At 44.4% G+C, this 18977-nt stretch overlaps 1 protein-coding gene across 34 annotated transcripts in view; it reads left to right on the top strand.

Moving 5' to 3' along the window:
* The window catches only part of ptprdb (protein tyrosine phosphatase receptor type Db), a 165030-nt gene that overhangs the window by 135905 nt on the left and 10148 nt on the right, over positions 1 to 18977 (top strand). For 15 of the 34 annotated variants that reach the window (XM_056409327.1, XM_056409328.1, XM_056409329.1 and 12 more), the window contains 12 exons: positions 799 to 892; positions 1604 to 1828; positions 1935 to 2095; positions 3604 to 3615; positions 4298 to 4410; positions 4508 to 4549; positions 4955 to 5052; positions 7374 to 7497; positions 12035 to 12210; positions 14921 to 15040; positions 16177 to 16331; positions 17935 to 18220. In XM_056409327.1, the coding sequence (XP_056265302.1) occupies positions 799 to 892; positions 1604 to 1828; positions 1935 to 2095; positions 3604 to 3615; positions 4298 to 4410; positions 4508 to 4549; positions 4955 to 5052; positions 7374 to 7497; positions 12035 to 12210; positions 14921 to 15040; positions 16177 to 16331; positions 17935 to 18220 (1606 nt within the window). The remainder of the gene's footprint in view (positions 1 to 798; positions 893 to 1603; positions 1829 to 1934; positions 2096 to 3603; positions 3616 to 4297; positions 4411 to 4507; positions 4550 to 4954; positions 5053 to 7373; positions 7498 to 12034; positions 12211 to 14920; positions 15041 to 16176; positions 16332 to 17934; positions 18221 to 18977) is intronic. The other 19 variants (XM_056409340.1, XM_056409344.1, XM_056409359.1 and 16 more) reach the window with 3 other exon arrangements.

Here is an 18977-nt window from a genome sequence, read left to right on the forward strand (position 1 = left end):
AGTAGTAGCACAAGCTGCAACAAGCCGGGTATTGAATATAATAAAACACATTAAAAACACAATAAACTCACTTTTAAAAGCACGATTTTCACATTGATCAACTTATCTCTCTAAAAATAGAATTTGCGAGATTGGAATGCTCGTTATCTTTCCCACCCCGCCTACTCGCCATTTCTCACGGTCTTTTAAAAAAATGTAAGAAATCCCCCTTCCTCCAGTGGAGTTATTGTTTTTGTCTCACGGGGCTTCAGACGGGGCCCTCTGTTCCAAAAGCAACCCCGCTGTTTGGATTCAGCGTGCGGTGTCACTGCTGCTGCTATACAGCTTGTTGATGACACAATACTCTGGAGTTCTTTACAGCAGAAAGAGAAATGGAAAATAAAAGAGAATATCCTCCCTCACTCAACACCACAGGTGCATGCGTGTGCTGTGTATGTACAGCTAAGAGAAGATAAGATGAGGTCACATTAACCAGCATTGATCCCCGGTGAAGATTAAAATAAATTATATATATATATATTTATATATATATATACATTTGTTAATGCCTTCTTATTATGTATTTCCTTATACACAATAATAAGGCATTACAAAATAAATGTATATATTTTTATATACATTCATTTTTTTATGCTTTCTTATTATGTATAAGGAAATACATAATAAGAAAAGTATGTATTTCCTTATACATAATAAGAAGGCATTAAAAAATGAATTTATATAAATATAAATGTATTTTGTAATGCCTTCTTATTATGTATTTCCTTCAGCCTGAAATCTATGCATGCTGTGTTTCAGGGGTTACTATGTGGTGGTGGTGCCACTGAAGAAGCAGAGAGGAGGGAAGTTCCAGAACCCCTGGGAGGAGCCCGACCAGATGAACCTGGACGAGGTGAGAAATTATGGCCATGATGAAGAGCTCGATGAAGAGCTCGCTGTCAGGAATTATTCATGTTGAGGGAGCAATTATAGGATGACAAACAGGGTGATTGGGATTTTGATATTGTTTGCCTCTGTGTGTTTGAGGTTGTTGGCCAAACATGGATACTGTTACTCTTCAACTCTTTTATGGAGCTATCTTCATTTTCAGATTGTTGTGTGTTGATGTGTGTTAACGAATCGTCTGTGTGTACTTTGGTTTGCAAACTCAAATCGCCCCTTGAGGGACAATTCAAGTGATTGGAATTTAATTTTCAAGTCACGTAACCACAGAATAGCGGCGAGCCTACTGGCAGGGCTCCGTTGTCCGACTCTTTTGCGTCTCATTATGCGAAGGGAGATGCCTGCTCAACACAAACAAAGCTCTCCCATAACATTTCCCATCTCATTCCACTTTCTGCCTCTTTTTTTTTTCTCCAAAGACCCCATCACCTCATTACGCTTATTCTGAAAGCCCATCCATGTGTGCGAGATTAGTTTCAATAGAGTTTTTAATGGCACCCGCGGCTCTCAATGTATAAATGCACGAGCAATTTAGTTGATGATGAACACATTCATGCTGAGGTGATAATAGTCGATACAGCCCCATTGTCCCTTCACTGGTGTGTGTGTGTGTGTTTAAAAAAATGGCCACAACTGTTAATTCCTGTCCACCCCTTTGCAGCTGCTGAAAGAGATCAACAGGACCAGTGTCAGCCGCGCCCTCCGCATCCGCAGACAGGCCGGCCAATCGGATCCGAGGGCCTACGTCAGCGCTCACTTCAAGACCCTCCCCCTGGAGTTCACGCTGGGTGACGGGCGAAACTACGGCGACTTCCGCAACCGCCCGCTGCAAAACGGACAGGAGTATGTTTTCTTTGTGCTTGCGCTGTTGGACCTCTCTGAGAACGTGAGTCACAAACACGAACCACCAACACATTTACCATCTCAGTGCAGTTTGGTCTACATGCAATAAAAAAAACGAATCTAATTTTTAAAAATGTGTCCCGCTCCAGACCATGTATGCCACAAGCCCTTATTCTGATCCTGTGACCTCATCGGATGTGGACCCTCAGCCAATCGTCGACGAGGAAGAGGGTCTGCTGTGGGTGGTCGGGCCCGTGCTGGCTGTCATCTTCATCGTCTGCATCGTCATCGCCATTCTCCTGTTCAAAAGGTGAGGATGATGGAGCCAGGGGTCAAAAAAAGAGAGAGAAGGATTAAATGTTTTGATGAAGAGGAAGAAAATAAAAATTATTAGAAAGGCAGTTTGCGTCTTCAAAGAAGAGCAACAGATACTCCCCAGGGATTAACAACGTTTTTATGTCCAATTTGGTCTTGTTGCTCTTCTGTTTATCATCTATATTATTTATTAGGTTATTAAAACGCTCTGGTTAATGTTTCCATGGAGACAGTTAGGTTAGTTAGCCATCTGGTGGACAATTGCTCTTCAGCATTATTCATGATGATCATCCGTTCTGCTGGCCAGAGCTTTGTGAAATGCATTTATTCAATTCAGTTTATTTTATATAGCCCAATATCACAAAATACAAATTTGCCTCAGAGGGCTTTACCATCTGTACACATACGGCATCCCTGTCCCAGGACCTCACATCGGATCAGGAAAAACTCTCAAGAAAAAACCCTTTCACAGGGGAAAAGGGAAGAAACCACCAGGAGAGCAACAGAGGAGGATCCCTCTCCCCGGATGGACAGGTGCAATAGATGCCAGATGTACAGAAGGAATCATTACAGAGTTACAACACATTAAATTCCCAATGCAATACATTGCTGTGACTGCAGAATGACTAACCTTGAAACCGTGATGGTAATAATCTAAAGTTCAAGAGCCCTCCAGGGGTGTGAACTGTGATGATCCACAGCCATCAATGTGCCACTTTGCAGCATATTTCCAATGTGTGATGATGTTGTGGATGTAAGGGTGTGTGTGTGTGTGTGTGTGTATACACTACCGTTCAAAAGTTTGGGATCACTTAGAAATGACTTTATTTTTCAAAGAAAAGTACTGTTTTTTCAATAAAGATAATATTAAATTAATCAGAAATACACTCTCTACATTGTTAATGTGGTAAATGACTATTCTAGGTGGAAACGTCTGGTTTCTAATGAAATATCTCCATAGGTGTATCGAGGCCCATTTCCATCAACTATCACTCCAGTGTTCTAATGGTACATTGTGTTTGCTAATCGCCTTAGAAGACTAATGTCTGATTAGAAAACCCGTGCAATTATGTTAGCACAGCTGAAAACAGTTATGCTGGTGATATAAGCTATACAACTGGCCTTCCTTTAAGCTTGAAGTTTGTAGAACAAAATTAATATTTCAAATATTAATCATTATTTCTAACCTTGTCAATGTCTTGACTATATTTTATATTCATTTGATAAATAAAAGTGTGATTTTTCATGGAAGACACGAAATTGTGTGGGTGATCCCAAACTTTTGAACGGTAGTGTATATGGGACATAATGTGTACGCAGAATCATTTGGCTTTTCAACCAGCTAGCACTGTAATACGGACGCGATTGGTTTCAATGAGAGGGGGAGAGCGATGAGTTCAGCGCTGTGTTAGTCCCTGGTGTTTGTTTGTTGTTCGACTGGACACTAATGTTATTCATCCTTGTCTGTCCTTTAATCTGCTCCTCTCCTTTGTCTGGATCCAGCAAACCTGACAGGTAAAACAACACTACATATTTACCATTTTCCTGCGGGGTATTTCCCTTGAAAAATAATGCGCTGGATAATAGATCCTAGTCGAGTCGGGATTAACTTGATGTGTGTGTTTCTTTCTTTTTTTCTTTTTCTTCTGGATGATTGTATAGTAAGCCTTACTGGGTAAAGACATGAGAGCATGCAGGAGTAGGGAACAATGACAATGGCACTGCATGAGTTTACAGCCCTGATATGAACACGCCGATAATGTCAAAGAAAAGATAGCATCACTTAGATTTCCTTGGGGGAAAAAGCCGACTCCAACCTCCCATCCCAGACAATGTGCCGGCCATTTACCGTATATATAACAAAAACACAAAACAAAAAGCTGCGACAATAAACCAGCAGCAGCCAAAGCTCTGGCAGAATATTAAACCGAAGAATTACAGCTATCCCTGTAAATAGCCGAGGAGCAATTTTGTTTAGCTTTTCTCTGAAATGTTATAACATCCACATCACTCTCGTCAATTTATTTGAACATAAATCCCCTCTCCCCATTCCCAAAAAAATTTAGGTTCTGCGTAAGATTACAAATCCCACATTTTCCCAGATTCAGCAGTTTTTTCGTGTTTTTCATGCAGTTAAAAGCTTTTCAGTTCATCAGGACTTGAGATGTAAACGCTGAGCGTTGATCTGTGATTCCAGGAAAAGGGCCGAGGCCGAGGGCAGGAAGGGCAGTTTCCCCTGCAGCAAAGCCATGTCGTCCCACCACCCCACGGATCCCGTGGAGCTTCGCCGGATCAACTTCCAGACTCCCGGTAAACCGGAGGCGCCGCTGTGCACGTGCGGTGTTGATGCACGTATTCCCCCAAGAATTTTTATGAGATTAACCGTGGTGTCGTTTCCCCTTTTCAGCCTACCGCGTATCAGTGTACCGTGGTTACCGCCGGTTGTCAAGTTAGTTGGTTCTAGTCCTCACATCAGTTCTTCTCTCCTTTCTTTCTTTCCCCTTTTCCCCATTGTCATCGCTAACTAACCTTTCCATCCCATCTAGGATGAAGCTGCTTGAATTGACAACATTTCATCAAAATGCCTCTGGAATACTTTTTTTTAAAAATATATATACTTAGGGGACATGTTATTGTGTTTCAGTAACTTTCAGAGCACGCATATTGTTCTTTCTGTCTTTCCAAGAGATTAAATGGTCACTTAACAAAATTAAAAAACACAAACAACCCATTTGCTTCCAGCGGACAAAGCACTAAACAACACCGCCTCTCACTCTTAACGTTTTTCTCCTCCAAAAGTGAAAGTAGTAAATGTATCCAAATGGCCACTTTGTTCTATTTCTGTGCTCGGCAGGCATGGTGAGCCACCCGCCCGTCGCCATCTCCGAGCTAACGGATCACACCGAGCGCCTGAAGGCCAACGACAATCTCAAGTTCTCTCAAGAGTACGAGGTAGGAATGACGATTATCTGTCCCTGAAAAGTCTTCACACCCGGGAAATTCATCTGGTTTCGCTGGAATCGCACACATATTTATCGTTGACTCTATTGACTATATGTTTTAAGCTCAGCTTCAATTTCAATGGCGAGCGCCATGCGTTGAGCCTCACGCTGTCCCCGAGTCACATTTAGATTATTTTTCTTAGAACGATACGAGATACAGCACACTCTCCTCTCTCTCTCTCTACTGTCGTGTCGATATCTACACAAATACAAAAGGGAGGAATTGAAATTGCAAGCTCAGAGTTTGCTTACAGCCAGATGGTTATCGAGCCCCGTATTTTCTACGATTTCGCGGAGAGCGAGGAGCAACGGCGATAGAAATAAAGAGTCAGCGTCGGAGAGACCAAGTGCTCTCTTACAAAAAAGAAGAGACTTTTTGATTAGTTTCCTTACAGTTAAGTTGGAACAAAAAAGTACTTGGAGATAACAAAGTGCCTGAACTCGGTGTGCCGAACTGCAACACTGAATAGCAGAAAGAGAGAAAAAAGCACATCAGTAGAAGTAATTCTCAATATGCTTTCCAATGAGACCCACAGAGAGCCATTAAAGGGAACAATATATACAGGACTGTCAGAAAAAAAGAAAGATATGTGTAAAAAGTTTCTTTATTTTCTGTAATGCAAAAAAAAAAAAAAATGCATTCACATTTTGGATTTTAATTAAATTTTTATTTTTTAATATTGCTGATTATGGCTTACACTAAGAAAACTCTAAAATCCTATCTCATAACATTTTAATATTTCCTCAGACCAAGTTAAAAAAGATTTATAACAGCTGAGTGTTTGTCAAGGCTCAGGAAACCCTTGCAGGTGTTTCGAGTTAATTAGACAATTCAAGTGATTTGTTTAATACCCTACTAGTATACTTTTTCATGATATTCTAATATTTAGAGATAGGATATTTGAGTTTTCTTAAGCTGTAAGCCATAATCAGCAATAAATCAGAATAAAAGGCTTGCAATATTTCAGTTGATTTGTAATGAATCCAGAATGCATGACATTTTTGTTTTTTGAATTGCATTACAGAAAATAAAGAACTTCATCACAATATTCTAATTTTCTGAGACAGTCCTGTATATATATATATGTTTTCCTCGAGGAAAAAAAGAGAGAGAGAGAGATCGCATGTGACAGAGATACACATATAGAGGAAGACAAGGGTCCTTGCTCTGTTTTTCTACTTTTTGCATAATTTATGCAAAAAGTAGAAAAACAGAGCAAGGACGTTTTAGGGGGAGAGAGGAGGGGAGAAACAGAAGCGTTGGAAGAGCAGACAAGACCGGGTGGAAAGAGACAGTGAGGGAGAAGCTGTGTAAATATGGTGTCAGTTGGAACCACTCGGTTGAGCGCCGCATTCTCTCTGCATGACTGTGCTTTGTTCTGTGTCGAAACCCTTAACGGCGAGGGAACGAGAGAGACGGGTGGAGGACGGGTGGAGGAAGAGGGAGTGAGAGGGAGCGAGAGAAAGAAAGAGAGAGGCCAGAAATGTTTGCGGCGTAATAATCAGATACACATGATGTTGGACAGCGTGTGCAGTCTCCAACACACACTCACACGCACACACACGCATGCACGCAGTCCAACCAGTACCACTCTGCCCCCCCAAACCACACCGTAGTTATGTGTCGTAAAATATTCACAATTGCTAAATTGCCCTGGCTCTCTCCTCTTCGTCCCTCTCCATCGACAGCCCCATAATGACCTCATGTCTGCCTCTCCCAGCTAAAGGCGATGGTTACACTGTAATTACCCTCCAGGAACGTAATGTGTCGGTCTTACACAACCATCCTTTCTCTTCCATAGGAATTTACTGTGCTTTTATCCCCTGGTCTCTGCTAGCTAGTTTAATTTTCTTCTCTTTTTTTCATTTTTTGGAGTGCGCCAAAAGCGGAAAGTCCCTCCATCGCTGTTGTTTCCTCGAAACAGGATATCGTGTTTGCCGACATTCCCGTCCAAGTTCAATAATACCTTGTTAATTTTCAATTTGTCTTTGGTTTTTTATGACGTGGTTTTGCTCCAGCAACACTGGGCAACGGTTGTGAGCTCAAATTCGTGGACTTGTCCAGTTCTGGCTCTCCTATATACCATTTTCTGCATTTTGAGGCCGATTTTAAGGAATAACATCACCCTTGCCAGCATTTCATTTGAAGTGGTACTGCTGACTGTTTAGCATCTGCATGTTATTAGATCATACTTCCAGGAGTTTGAAAGTGTTACTTTCTGTTGATGCTTTCTCTTGTCTTCCTTGACCTTCATCTGTTGCATGTTGCAGTCCATCGACCCCGGTCAGCAGTTCACCTGGGAGAACTCCAACTTGGAGGTCAACAAACCAAAGAACCGCTATGCTAACGTCATTGCCTATGATCACTCCAGGATCATCCTCTCCAGTATTGAGGGTAAGACACGCTGCCGGTGTGTGTGTGTGTGTGTGTGTGTGTCTGTGTGTGTCTGTGTGTGTGTGTGTGTGTGTCTGTGTGTGTGTGTGTGTATGTGTGTTTCCATCTTTGTGAGGACTTACTTGAGCGTGGGGACATTGTTAGGAAGTGACAGTCACTTCCTTTAAAGGGCTGTTTGAGGTTTGTGACTTGTAGGGATGAGAATTGATAAGATTTTAACGATTCCGATGCCTTATCGATTCCTGCTTATCGATTCGATTCCTTATCGATTCTTTTATCGATTCTTATTGGGCAAGGGGTGAAAAAAAGAGCACAAACGGGTTTATTTACATTAATTTTCTTTTATATAATCTTCTATAATGCTGCACACACCATATACAGTATGTATACATACACATTTAAAAAAAAAAAAAACAAAAACATTTATACATATTCCTCTTGAACTTAAAATAAAACTTACATAACTTAAACAAAATGTATTGTTTAATTTAAACATGTTCCTAGAAATTACTATCCAAACGTGAAGTGATCAATAATGGGAGACCAATGCCGGAGCTAAAATGTATGCTTCAAACGAAGGGACAGAAGATAACTTGATCGACTCCACACAATAAAGGCAAATTGCTTCACACAGTGAGTCGTTGTGATCACTTCTGAGGAGTTTACCTTGGACCAGTGGTCTCCAAACTACGGCCCGCCTCCACATTTGGACCGGCCCCCTGAACAATACCAGAGACGCGTTCCGATTTATTATTTTTTTCACCTGGCCCGCTGCCGTTGAGATTGCAGTGAGACGCGGAGAAAATGTAAAGTGGTGCTCTCCGCAATAAAACATCTTTGATGGACGTGTCGCGTCTCGGCCAATCAGTGTTCAGATGTCGACAATGTTTGGGAAGTTAGGTTAGCTTGAATGTTAGTCCGCTACATCTGCTGCTGTCACGCTGCACGGTGTAGCGATACTAACAAAGTACCCGTACGTTAAAAACGATGTGATTTTGCATATTTTTAGTATCGATACTTCATTAAAAGAGCGATCAGAGCGCACGCGATGCTCCGCTCCGTTAAATGCTGTCTGCACGCGCAGCGCTCACAGCGCTCAGCCGTAATGCGCGCACACAGATGAGCACACTCTCACCTCACACTAGCACTTTTTGTCGTGTGAAATAGAGCCAAACTTTAGAACACCTCTGCCTAGTTGCCATGTTTGCTGCAGTCTGAAGAAGAAACTAAAAAAGTTTGTGCATGCGCAACGCCACAGAGGACCGTTAGCAGAACCGTTAAAGAATTTGGCTGACGATCCCAAACAATCGGTTCACTGGGAACCGGTTCTAAAACAGAACCGGTTCTCGATTCTCATCCCTAGTGACTTGGTTACAGGGTCAATGTGAGGCTGAGGGTTTAAATTGGGCATTTAGTTGTGCTGGTTAAAGGTGCAATGTGTCAAACCTAGCCAACTGCCCCCACACCGATCTGCAATAAAATGACTGGTCTTTCTTCAAGGACTCGGAAACACTACCCCTTTTGTCCACAGTGGACACACACAAAATCAACCTCTTTGTTACTTTAGGACAGTGGTTCTCAAACTTTTTTCAGAGGAAGAAAAAAATGTTGTGCCCAACTGCACAATCAAAACTGAATTTTTATTGAAATAACAACTTTTTGTGACTCCCCCATCTGTGCTTTTTCAAAAAATAGAATAAAAAAATTTGCAATCAAATTTAATTAAACCAGATTGCTCCATCAGATAAAAAATATATAAAGTGCAATCACTTTGTTAGAACAATGCAAATAAAATAGTGCAAAAAAGAACTAATATTGGGCAAATAGATTATTGTGGCTGCAATTAACCTGTTTGGCATTGGATATCTTTAAGATAATAACAATAAGTGCAACCTGTAAATATTTGGCCATAAAGAGTTTTACACTAAATATATTTTCAAAACAATAACGTGCAACTGGTGCAAAACAAAATGAGCGCAGATATGTGTGAGCCATCAAGTTGTATCAGTATTAGGACAAATTCACTCAGATTCTCAAAGGAATCAACATTCCCTTGATCAAGAGCCTGCAAATATTCATTATATTGTAATTAATAAATTTGACTCCAAAAAGTATATTAAAGATAAAATAAATGATAAACTAAGTCCACCTTCTCTTTCCAGAATAATGTGTATACAATTTTTATTGTATTGACGGTCCAGTATGACACGTCATGCATACGACGGATGTTTAATGAGCTCAAAGACTCGACAACATGTTTCTTCGTGAGAGCCACCGAGCTTCATGTGAACGGCTGAAGGCTCCTCCATCTCCTCACAGAGTGAACACAGTGGTGCTTTCAGGGACCTTGTTGTTATGAAACTGACCACGCTGATAGCATCGGTCAAACCCTCGTGTGGTTCACGGCACATCTAGCGCTTCTCTGTGTCGGACATTGTGTCCGTTTGGAGACTCTCTTGGTCAGCGCCTGCACCATCTGTGCAGAAACACACACAACTCTCCATCTCAGCCCGGGTTCTGTCAGGTAACTGACCAGCTGATGCCACTTTTACAAAGAGATTTTCCTGCGTGCGGTATTCACCAAGTTTCCTCTGAAAGAACTCCCGTGGCTTATTTACGTGAGTGCGGTGTAATGTCTCCACGTGTCTTTTTAATGTGTTGGGTTCATGATGTCCGCTGAGTGTTCAGACATAAATCACAGACTGGTCTCTCCTCATCTGCATCGCCTGCGGTTGATTTTATTTTCCCTCCTGCCAAATGTCTCTCCCGCACTAAATATGTATTTATTTATTAATAGCCTATTTACTGATGTGGTTTCCCGATGTGCCCACTCTGCTGGATTTGGGTCTTTTTTAAACGGTCTAAAATTACAGGAATAAAATAGTCTGAGTTCTGTTCTCTGTGTGCGCTATGAAGCGCACACACCCACCTCTGCTGGGAAAGACCTGAGGCAGAGAAACTGGCAGCTCCAATGCGGAGACGGGGAGGCAGTGGGAGGCCAAGCCCAAACAGATGAGCCTTATCCGGAGCATGTGTGAGCAGCCCTTCCACCCCCGCCTGTCCCGGAGCCCTGGCTAGCTGTCTTTCTCTCATCTTAGAAAACACATATACTCTTGAGCATGTCCATTTATATTTTATTTTTTATTCTTGTGTGTTTAGTTTATTGGTGCTGCTACTGTGACGACAAATTTCCCCTTGGGGATTAATAAAGTATATATCTATCTATCTATCTAAACACACAAGAGCGGAAAAACACACACACACACACACTTTCTACAATAGATTTAAAACACATGTACCAGCGCAGATGTGCACGTTTGCTCCCAGTCTCCTGAACACATCGCATGAACACACACTCTCTGCCAAGCCAGGGTAGCCAGCAAGTAACTGGAAGTGGGGGGGGGGGGGGGGTGTCGGGGGTGTGTGTGTGTGTGGTTGTGTGTGCGTGTGTGCGTGTGTTTTATCAGCACACCGCTTCTGCTGTAGTCCCTTGCAATAAAGTTGCAGCACGTCAAAGCGTTCAGCCAAGCTGTTTTTTAAAAGACTGAGGTTGATAAACATATGTTCCAAGCTCCTCTTGCCGTCTGTCCCCATCCCATTTGAAATAAGTTGTGCAAGCACCCCGTACTCCTGTCATTTAAATGTGTATGTGTGAGTGTGAGTGTGCACAACATTTTCTACAAGGCTTGGGGTTTTACAAAAACGAGGCTTGAGTTGTGGTCACATGAAAAAGCGGAGCGAAGAGAGAATCAGCTGCAGGAGTTTCTTCCTGTCAGGGATTCTTCTGTTTGCTCGTTGACTTCCATCTTTTCAAACGTAAACAGCCATCAGACGACTCTAAAGGAGTTTTTGTGTCCCAATTCGGCAGATTCGGGTCACGGCTGAATACATGCGCGCACACGCCCCCGTGTACGTCTGTTTGCGCGTGTGTGTGTGTGTGTGTGTGTGTGTGTGCGTGCGTGTGTGTGTGTGCGTGTGCGTGTTTGAGCTGTGACTCAGTGATTTTTGGGATTATGGTATTAGGCCCCAGATGAGCAGGACTGATCCTAAATCAAATACACACAGATGGTCTCTCATGTCGCACCAACACACAAACACACACTCTCACACTCTCACACACACAATCCCCTCCAGTACAAGCAGTATCAGCCGAGTTTTACACAGAGACGGGCCCAACAGTCATATTGCCATTCAAAGCGACACGTCCAGAGGAGACTCAGATTAGGCCCATGATCGTTTTAGCATGTATTATAAAACAAGACGGCGGAACAATCCAGCACCAAAGGACGCCTGGCCCGGTGGAATCATTAATCCACCCCTGGCGTGACCTCAGATGATCTGCACCGTCTATTACTGCGAGGGGGACCTTGAAGAGTTGCAAAGATAGTTTCACTGTGAATTAGAATGAGAATCAGGTCCATCAGCAGAGGACAGACACCATGTCCACGAGGTCTGTGACCCCCCCCACCCATCGCAACTCACTCTCCTCCTTACAAGCTCCTTCTGTTTATCCTCCTTTATTCACCTCGTCATGCAGGTGTCCCGGGTAGTGACTACATCAACGCCAACTATATCGATGGCTACCGCCGCCAGAACGCCTACGTCGCCACTCAGGGATCCCTCCCGGAGACTTTCGGGGAGTTCTGGAGGATGGTCTGGGAGCAACACACGGCCAACATTATCATGATGACAAAGCTGGAAGAGAAGTCACGGGTAAGAAGGAAAAGAGAGGATGGAGTAGATCAGGCAGAAGAGGAAAGGAGTGGGAGAGGGTAGGTAACTTCAGGAAAGGGGGCAAATGTTAGGTTGTCATGATGCCGATATGAGAGGGGGGCTGGATTTGGTGGAATATGATTGGATTTAGCTGTATGCAAGGGGATGTTAGGAAGAGGAGGAAGTGAGTGGGAAGGGTACGATTATGGGGTTTAAAAGAATGGAATTTGATATGGAAGAGGGGTGCCAGGTTGAGTGGGATTAAGCAGAGCAGAGCTGTCAAGGACACGGCCGTTTGTGAAGGTTCAATTACGATAAAGTAACGGGGAAAAAGTTGCAGGGAGGTCAGAGTCGAATACGAGTAGAGTAGAATTGGACGGGGTCGGTTCGATGAAACTCATAGTTGAATAGAAGGATGTGGAAGGACAGTAGAGTCCAAGATGGACGTCACAAGGAGAGAAAGGAGCAGGGCGCGTCGCGCAGGGCGGAAATCAACCACTGAATCGACCAGAAGACCACCAACATCATCGTGACCCTCGGTAAAAGGGGCCAAGGTTACGTGGGAAGTTGAAAGAGTAGGACGGCACAAGGCAGCGCCGAGCCGATCCACACGGAGCAGCATACAGTCGAATAGTGAGCGAGTCCCCGGGGGTGTGGGGGGGTAAAAATCCAGCTAAATAGGGGGTAGCTAATGAATTAGGAAACCATTCAGCCTCGAGGCGTTCTGCTGTTGTTAGCAGAATACCCGCTTGAGTGAAGAAGAAAAAAAAGAATTCAATGTAATAAGAATGTCATGTCGGAATGAAAAATAACAAGAATGGCTCCAGGTATGAATCATAATTAAGTTCTAACCAATTATGTCCAGAGCCCTGTTCAGAGAAAATGATCCTTTCCTCTCCTCTGTGCTTCTTCTCCCACTAACCTGTGTCCTGTGTTGAAACTCTGTTTGCTTTCCCGACTCTTGTCCAACTGTCTCTGTTGTGTCTGTTTGACCCTCAGATGCCCTCTTATTTCTTCTCGAAGGCAAGACCTCTCTTTTCTCTCCTTTGCTAATCCCTTAAAAAAAATGCAATCTCACCTCACATGGTTTTCTCCTTGCCCTTTTATTTTTGTATTCCCCCCCCCTCCATTATTCACTGCCCTTTCCCCCCCCCCCCCCTACTCATCACGAGGCACTCGTAGTTCTTGTTTTTTTATTCTAACCACTGCCGGGCGGACACAGTGCACACGAGCGTCTACCGTCTGCATGATCACGCCCGCGACTGATTGTTCTACCTCCCTGTCAAGCGGCTGCGCAGGGCACGGCGGGGCGGCCATGGAAGAAACACGGGGACTAAAACCCGAGACTGCACAGCACCTCGCTGTGAACTGCAGGCTGCCAGCGCCTCGTTAACGTGATGAGTCGCCGGCCACAAATGACTGCTAAGCTCTGAACGATCTAAATTCAATAAGTGATTACAGCATTATGCTACAGTGAAGACATTTTACTCGGCTGTTAATTATCAGCCCACTAGCTTCGTATCTGCTGTTTGAGAGAGTGGTGGGCTGCTTGTTGGAGGAGATGATTTAATCTCATTTAACACCTCTGAACATTACGCCGTTATGTGTTTACGCATTAACGACACAGATGATCACAGATGGTCCCGCTGTGGGAATCTTGCCAGTACCCTTTCTTCCTTCCTTTTAAGCACCAATCAAACCGCGAGCAGGGCGCAGCTCTGCCCTCAGCCAAAATGTGACCGGGTGATGTAGCCTTCACACCGGGCATTTACTGCGATCCAGTTTTTGGCAGGGGTCTTGCCTCCATGTGGACGGACGTTCCCATCCCCGCAGTGTCTCAAGGTCTGGTGGGAAAACAACAGTTGGAAAACTGTAATTACAGCCTGAACGTACCGGGCCAAAACGCATAATCCCCAGTCTGGAGCAGCGGAATGCAGAGCGAGCTGAGCTGAGCTCCCTGCTGTCGTTGATGTGAGGACTGGAGGGATCAGCACATAGCGTTTGGTTTGGCCTGATTCTGCCAAGTGCACCCCCCAAACCCCCCACACCCCCCACACCTCTCTCCCCCTCCTCTAGTATATTATTTTGTTCCCTCTTTCTCATTTGGGGTCTCTGAAGCTGAGGTGAAGAAACTACAAACATGACCGCTCTATACAGGGGGGGGGGGGGGGGTAGATTCTCGGTCTTTCGGTGAGCAGGGGGTTGCTGGGACTCGGTGTGCAGGGGTGTAGTTTTGGCGGGATCTGTGAGGTTGGAATGTTGGGCAATATACAGCATAAAATCTGCGAGAGCTGCACTCCGGGTATCAGCTCTGCGGTGGATCTTCGTGAGAGCTCACCAACCTAAATGGCAATTTCATGCCACACAGGTTTTCTCGTATTTAATGCGCAACTTATGAAGGATCACACCCCAGAAAGCAGAACTCTCTCTCTGTCAATCTTCCCCCTACACACACGCTAAATCCCCTTTGCCGCTATATATGCACATTTTTTTCCGAACATTACTGTCTGAATTTTTTCTAAACCTCTCACCGAACTGCTTTTTCTCTTCTTTTTTCCCCCTTTTTTTGCATCTGTACACGTGCACACTCACCCAAGTCGGCTCTCTCTTTCTCTCTTCTTTCACAAAAAAGAAAATCCAAATAAAAAGTGTGTACAGACATTATGCAAACTGCTCGGCGTCCTTCACAGCTTCCTTCCCCTCTCGGTAGGTGAAGTGTGATCAGTACTGGCCAACGCGGGGCACAGAGACCTACGGACTCATCCAGGTCACTCTGCTGGACACGGTGGAGCTGGCCACCTACTCCGTCAGGACCTTTGCTCTTTACAAGGTAACAGGACATGCCTGCAGCGAAGTGGAATGGGGCCGCCTGTGTATTGATCTGTTGAAACATTTATGCGCACCAGTTTGTGCTCGAGTCCGTGGCATCATACTTTCATACATTAGTTTCAAGTTTCAAGTTTTTATTGTCACATCCCCTTTTATACAAGTATAATCGGTTCGTGAAATTCTTATGTGCAAAACACCCGACAGCAGTAGCAGACTAAAAAAAGAATAAGAATGAGAATAAACTATACAATATCCACACAAAAAAAAGAAGAAAGTATTAACAATATATATATAAAACAATGTAATAGAATATACATCATGGCAATATATATATATAAAACAATGTAATAAAATATACACTTTTTGAGACTATATATATATATGTATATACATACAATATATATATACAATATATATATATATAAACAATGTAATAAAATATACACCATGGCCATAGATATTCACAGAATATGTTCTGGTGTGTAGTGTTAATGAGGGTCTCAGTCCTTGTTCAGCAGCCTGATGGCCTGACTGAAGAAGCTGTCCCATTATTGGTCTTTCCGGTGATATTTAAAGGGGTTCATCATTAACAGTGGTGGCATATTTCTTCTTAGACTGTTTTATTCTATTGTCGTTTTACAAATCCCCACAAAAGCCACAAAATAAATGAACCCTGAAAACAAGTATTGAGCGCGTTGCCAGAGCCTGATACACCGCGTGCCTCCTCCCCCACAGACCTCCACTGTTGCCCCCAAAACTATTTGTATTGCCATGAACATATTGTAGTTTATTTTTAGTCATGCATCTTTGCTATTAATACTCACTTGGCCACCAAAATGTGTTTTAATCCATGAGAATAATCCCCCCCAAAACATAATTTAGTCCTGATTGAGCAATATTTCCTCGCAGTTTTAGCAAATTACTGAACCGTTTCTTTAAAAAAAATGTGAGCTGTTTTTAAAGACTTCAGTGGGAATAAATGCAGGCCAGCGGTTGCTGAGTGTAGGGAAATAGGAAGGTACTGAAAAACAGACGAGCACGTCGTGGGGTTTTGGACGCAACAATGTTTGCTGACAATCAAACAAATAAGTAACGCCAGCTTCATCTTTCACACTCTGTGTCCGTCGGCGCGTCCAGAGCGGCTCCAATGAGAAGCGCGAAGTTCGTCACTTCCAGTTCACGGCCTGGCCCGACCACGGGGTGCCTGAACACCCCACTCCCTTCCTGGCCTTCCTACGCAGGGTCAAGGCCTGCAACCCTCCAGACGCCGGTCCCATGGTCATCCATTGCAGGTGTGTTGCTGTCCGTCATTGATTAACCTATGTTTTCTTTTATTGGTCCAGTGTCAAAAATTCTTGTAATACTGAAAGGACTCATAAATTCACCAAAAAGAAAATACTTTTTGTCCTTGGTGCGCGTGCGCTTGTGTGTGTTTATTTGAGATTGTGTGTGTGTGTATGAAACACTAGTGTGTTATTTTGGGCTACATCATTTTCAAAAGCCCAGGAGTCTGCGAAAATCAACAAGAGTCCAAGAACACTTGTATAAAATCATTCAGAGGCCCCGGACTGATTGACCTGCCATTATGCAAACCCAAAATTGTCCTCACTGGCTTCGATGGCCACATCCCTCCCTTACCGACAGCCCTCCTCTCGAAGGTTTAACAACAGAGGCCTTCCCGATGCTGGCGCTGTCTCCAAGAAGCAGCTTGCAGGCTTCACTCTTCATTGTTCCTGTACGTCGTGGGTTCAGAAGTTTATATTGACTGCGAGCTCCTGTTTGAGTAGCAGGGGGGCCCGCATCTTGGGTTGGATGGGAAGATTCCTAAGAACGTGTCATTGCAGTCTCGTCACACTGCGTTGAGCTCCAGAGCTGGAACGAAGCGTGCCACCAGGGAGTGAAGGAAGGGCAGAGGGAGGGAATTTAGAGCTCGAGCTCCCGAGGTGGGGAAGAGCGGCGAGTGAAGAGAAAGGGTGATTGAGGAATGATTGAGAGCACAGAGTTAGCGAGGGACTGGGGAAATAGATGGGGGGGATATGTGAGCAGAATGAGAGAGGAGGTGAGGGTCAAATCCAGGACGCGGGGGATGGAAATGATGAATTAATGAAAAGGGAAGGTGGAGCGAATATGGAATCTAGAAAAAAGGTGCAAATGCAAGAGTGGAAAAAGTGGTAGAGCTTGTGTGAGAGGGTTGCAAGGGTGCTTGGGTAGAAGCAGGGAGATAAGAATGGGAGGAGAGGGGGTTGGGGGTGGGGTGAAAAGGTTGACAGGAGAAGAGCTCTTCCTAATCTTCCGTAGCAGTCAGATGGAGTATCTCACAGGATTATCAGTGAAATGTAATGATCCCAGCAAGACTCCATCATAATGTGCCTTAACATATCAACCAGCCTCTGTATCAAACAACACGATCACACACACATTCACACACTGATATTAATTTAACAATAAAGAGTTTTTATTTTGTATCCGCTTGCTGAAACCTGCTTGGTCAGGCTGTTCCACCGTTGCGGTCCTAGCGCAGCAGAAACGTGGCCGTGTTTGGGTGGGCAGCTAAATGTATTACATTTCTGGATTGCATGTCGATAGGAGAGGATATCTTCCTAATGCCAGTCAGACGGTGATGCTGACTCATCGCTGATGTCAATTTTCTAATGTCCTTTGTTGGAAATATTGCTGGCTGGTACCTTTGTGATACTTGTGTGAGGGCTTTGCGCAATATGCAACAGGCCGAGATTAGCGGCCGGTTTGAAGACATCGCGCGCACTCAGGGAAATTATTTGCTCGACATTTTGTACCCAGAAGGTTGCATGACAATATCGCATCACCATCTGTTCCCTGATTTATTTATTTTCTTCCTCTTTCTTTCTTCCCTCGCTCCGTCTGGTTCCGGCTCAGTGCTGGAGTCGGTCGCACGGGGTGCTTCATCGTGATCGACGCCATGACGGAGCGACTCAAGCATGAAAAGGCCCTGGACATCTACGGCCACGTCACGCTGATGCGCTCCCAGAGGAACTACATGGTCCAGACAGAGGACCAGTACATCTTCATCCACGATGCACTGCTGGAGGCCGTGACCTGCGGGAACACAGAGGTGCCCGCGAGGAACCTGTACTCCTACATCCAGAGGCTGACGCAGATGGAGCCGGGGGAGAACGTCACGGGCATGGAGCTGGAGTTCAAGGTGGGGACCGATCGCCGGCTTGCTCGAGGGTTGTTAAAGGTTAGAGCCGACTGATTCACGGTGGCTCATGAAAATGATCAATGATGATGACTCTTCAACCCGTCTCTGAAAGGGACCAACAAAAGGCCAGACGTCAGGGTCAGCTCCACAGTAGCATCCCTGAATTTGGCCCTGTAGATATTCAGCGCCTCCTTACGACCACAATTGCCATCATTCAGCCTTTCACACCCATTAATATGCAAGTTTCCACCTTCCCATCAGGACTAACATTCATACCCACTCACACACCGCCACCGGCTTTGACTTGTACGAGCGGAGCGGGGAATCAAACCGTCAATCCTCTGATTGAAGGACGACCCACTCTACCGGCTCGATAGCTCCAGATAAAAACAGCACTCCTAAACAACACTCATATGTACACTAGTCATTGGTGACCAACAAACACCTCTCCTGAAAAAGGATCAGTCCAAATTGGGGGGGGGGACAATTTACATTGAAAGATTGAAATTAGATTGGCCAAGAGTGACAAGCAGCATTGCACTCTGGACTATCTGTGGCTTAAAGGGACAGGCGGGCGTTGAGGAAATGGATTGGCTGTTCAGGAGCCAGCCGCTGGTCACTGAGCATCTTTCCCGGGGCTGTTTTTGGTCGGTTCCCCCCCTGGATTTAAAGGGGATTATGGGATTGCAACTTTTGAATCCAAGGTAAACGAGTTGTACGGATTGTTTTTGTGTGCGTGAGACGTCTCCACGCAGAA

This window comes from Pseudoliparis swirei, chromosome 24, assembly GCF_029220125.1.
Source record: "Pseudoliparis swirei isolate HS2019 ecotype Mariana Trench chromosome 24, NWPU_hadal_v1, whole genome shotgun sequence".
Classification (NCBI taxonomy): domain Eukaryota; kingdom Metazoa; phylum Chordata; class Actinopteri; order Perciformes; family Liparidae; genus Pseudoliparis; species Pseudoliparis swirei.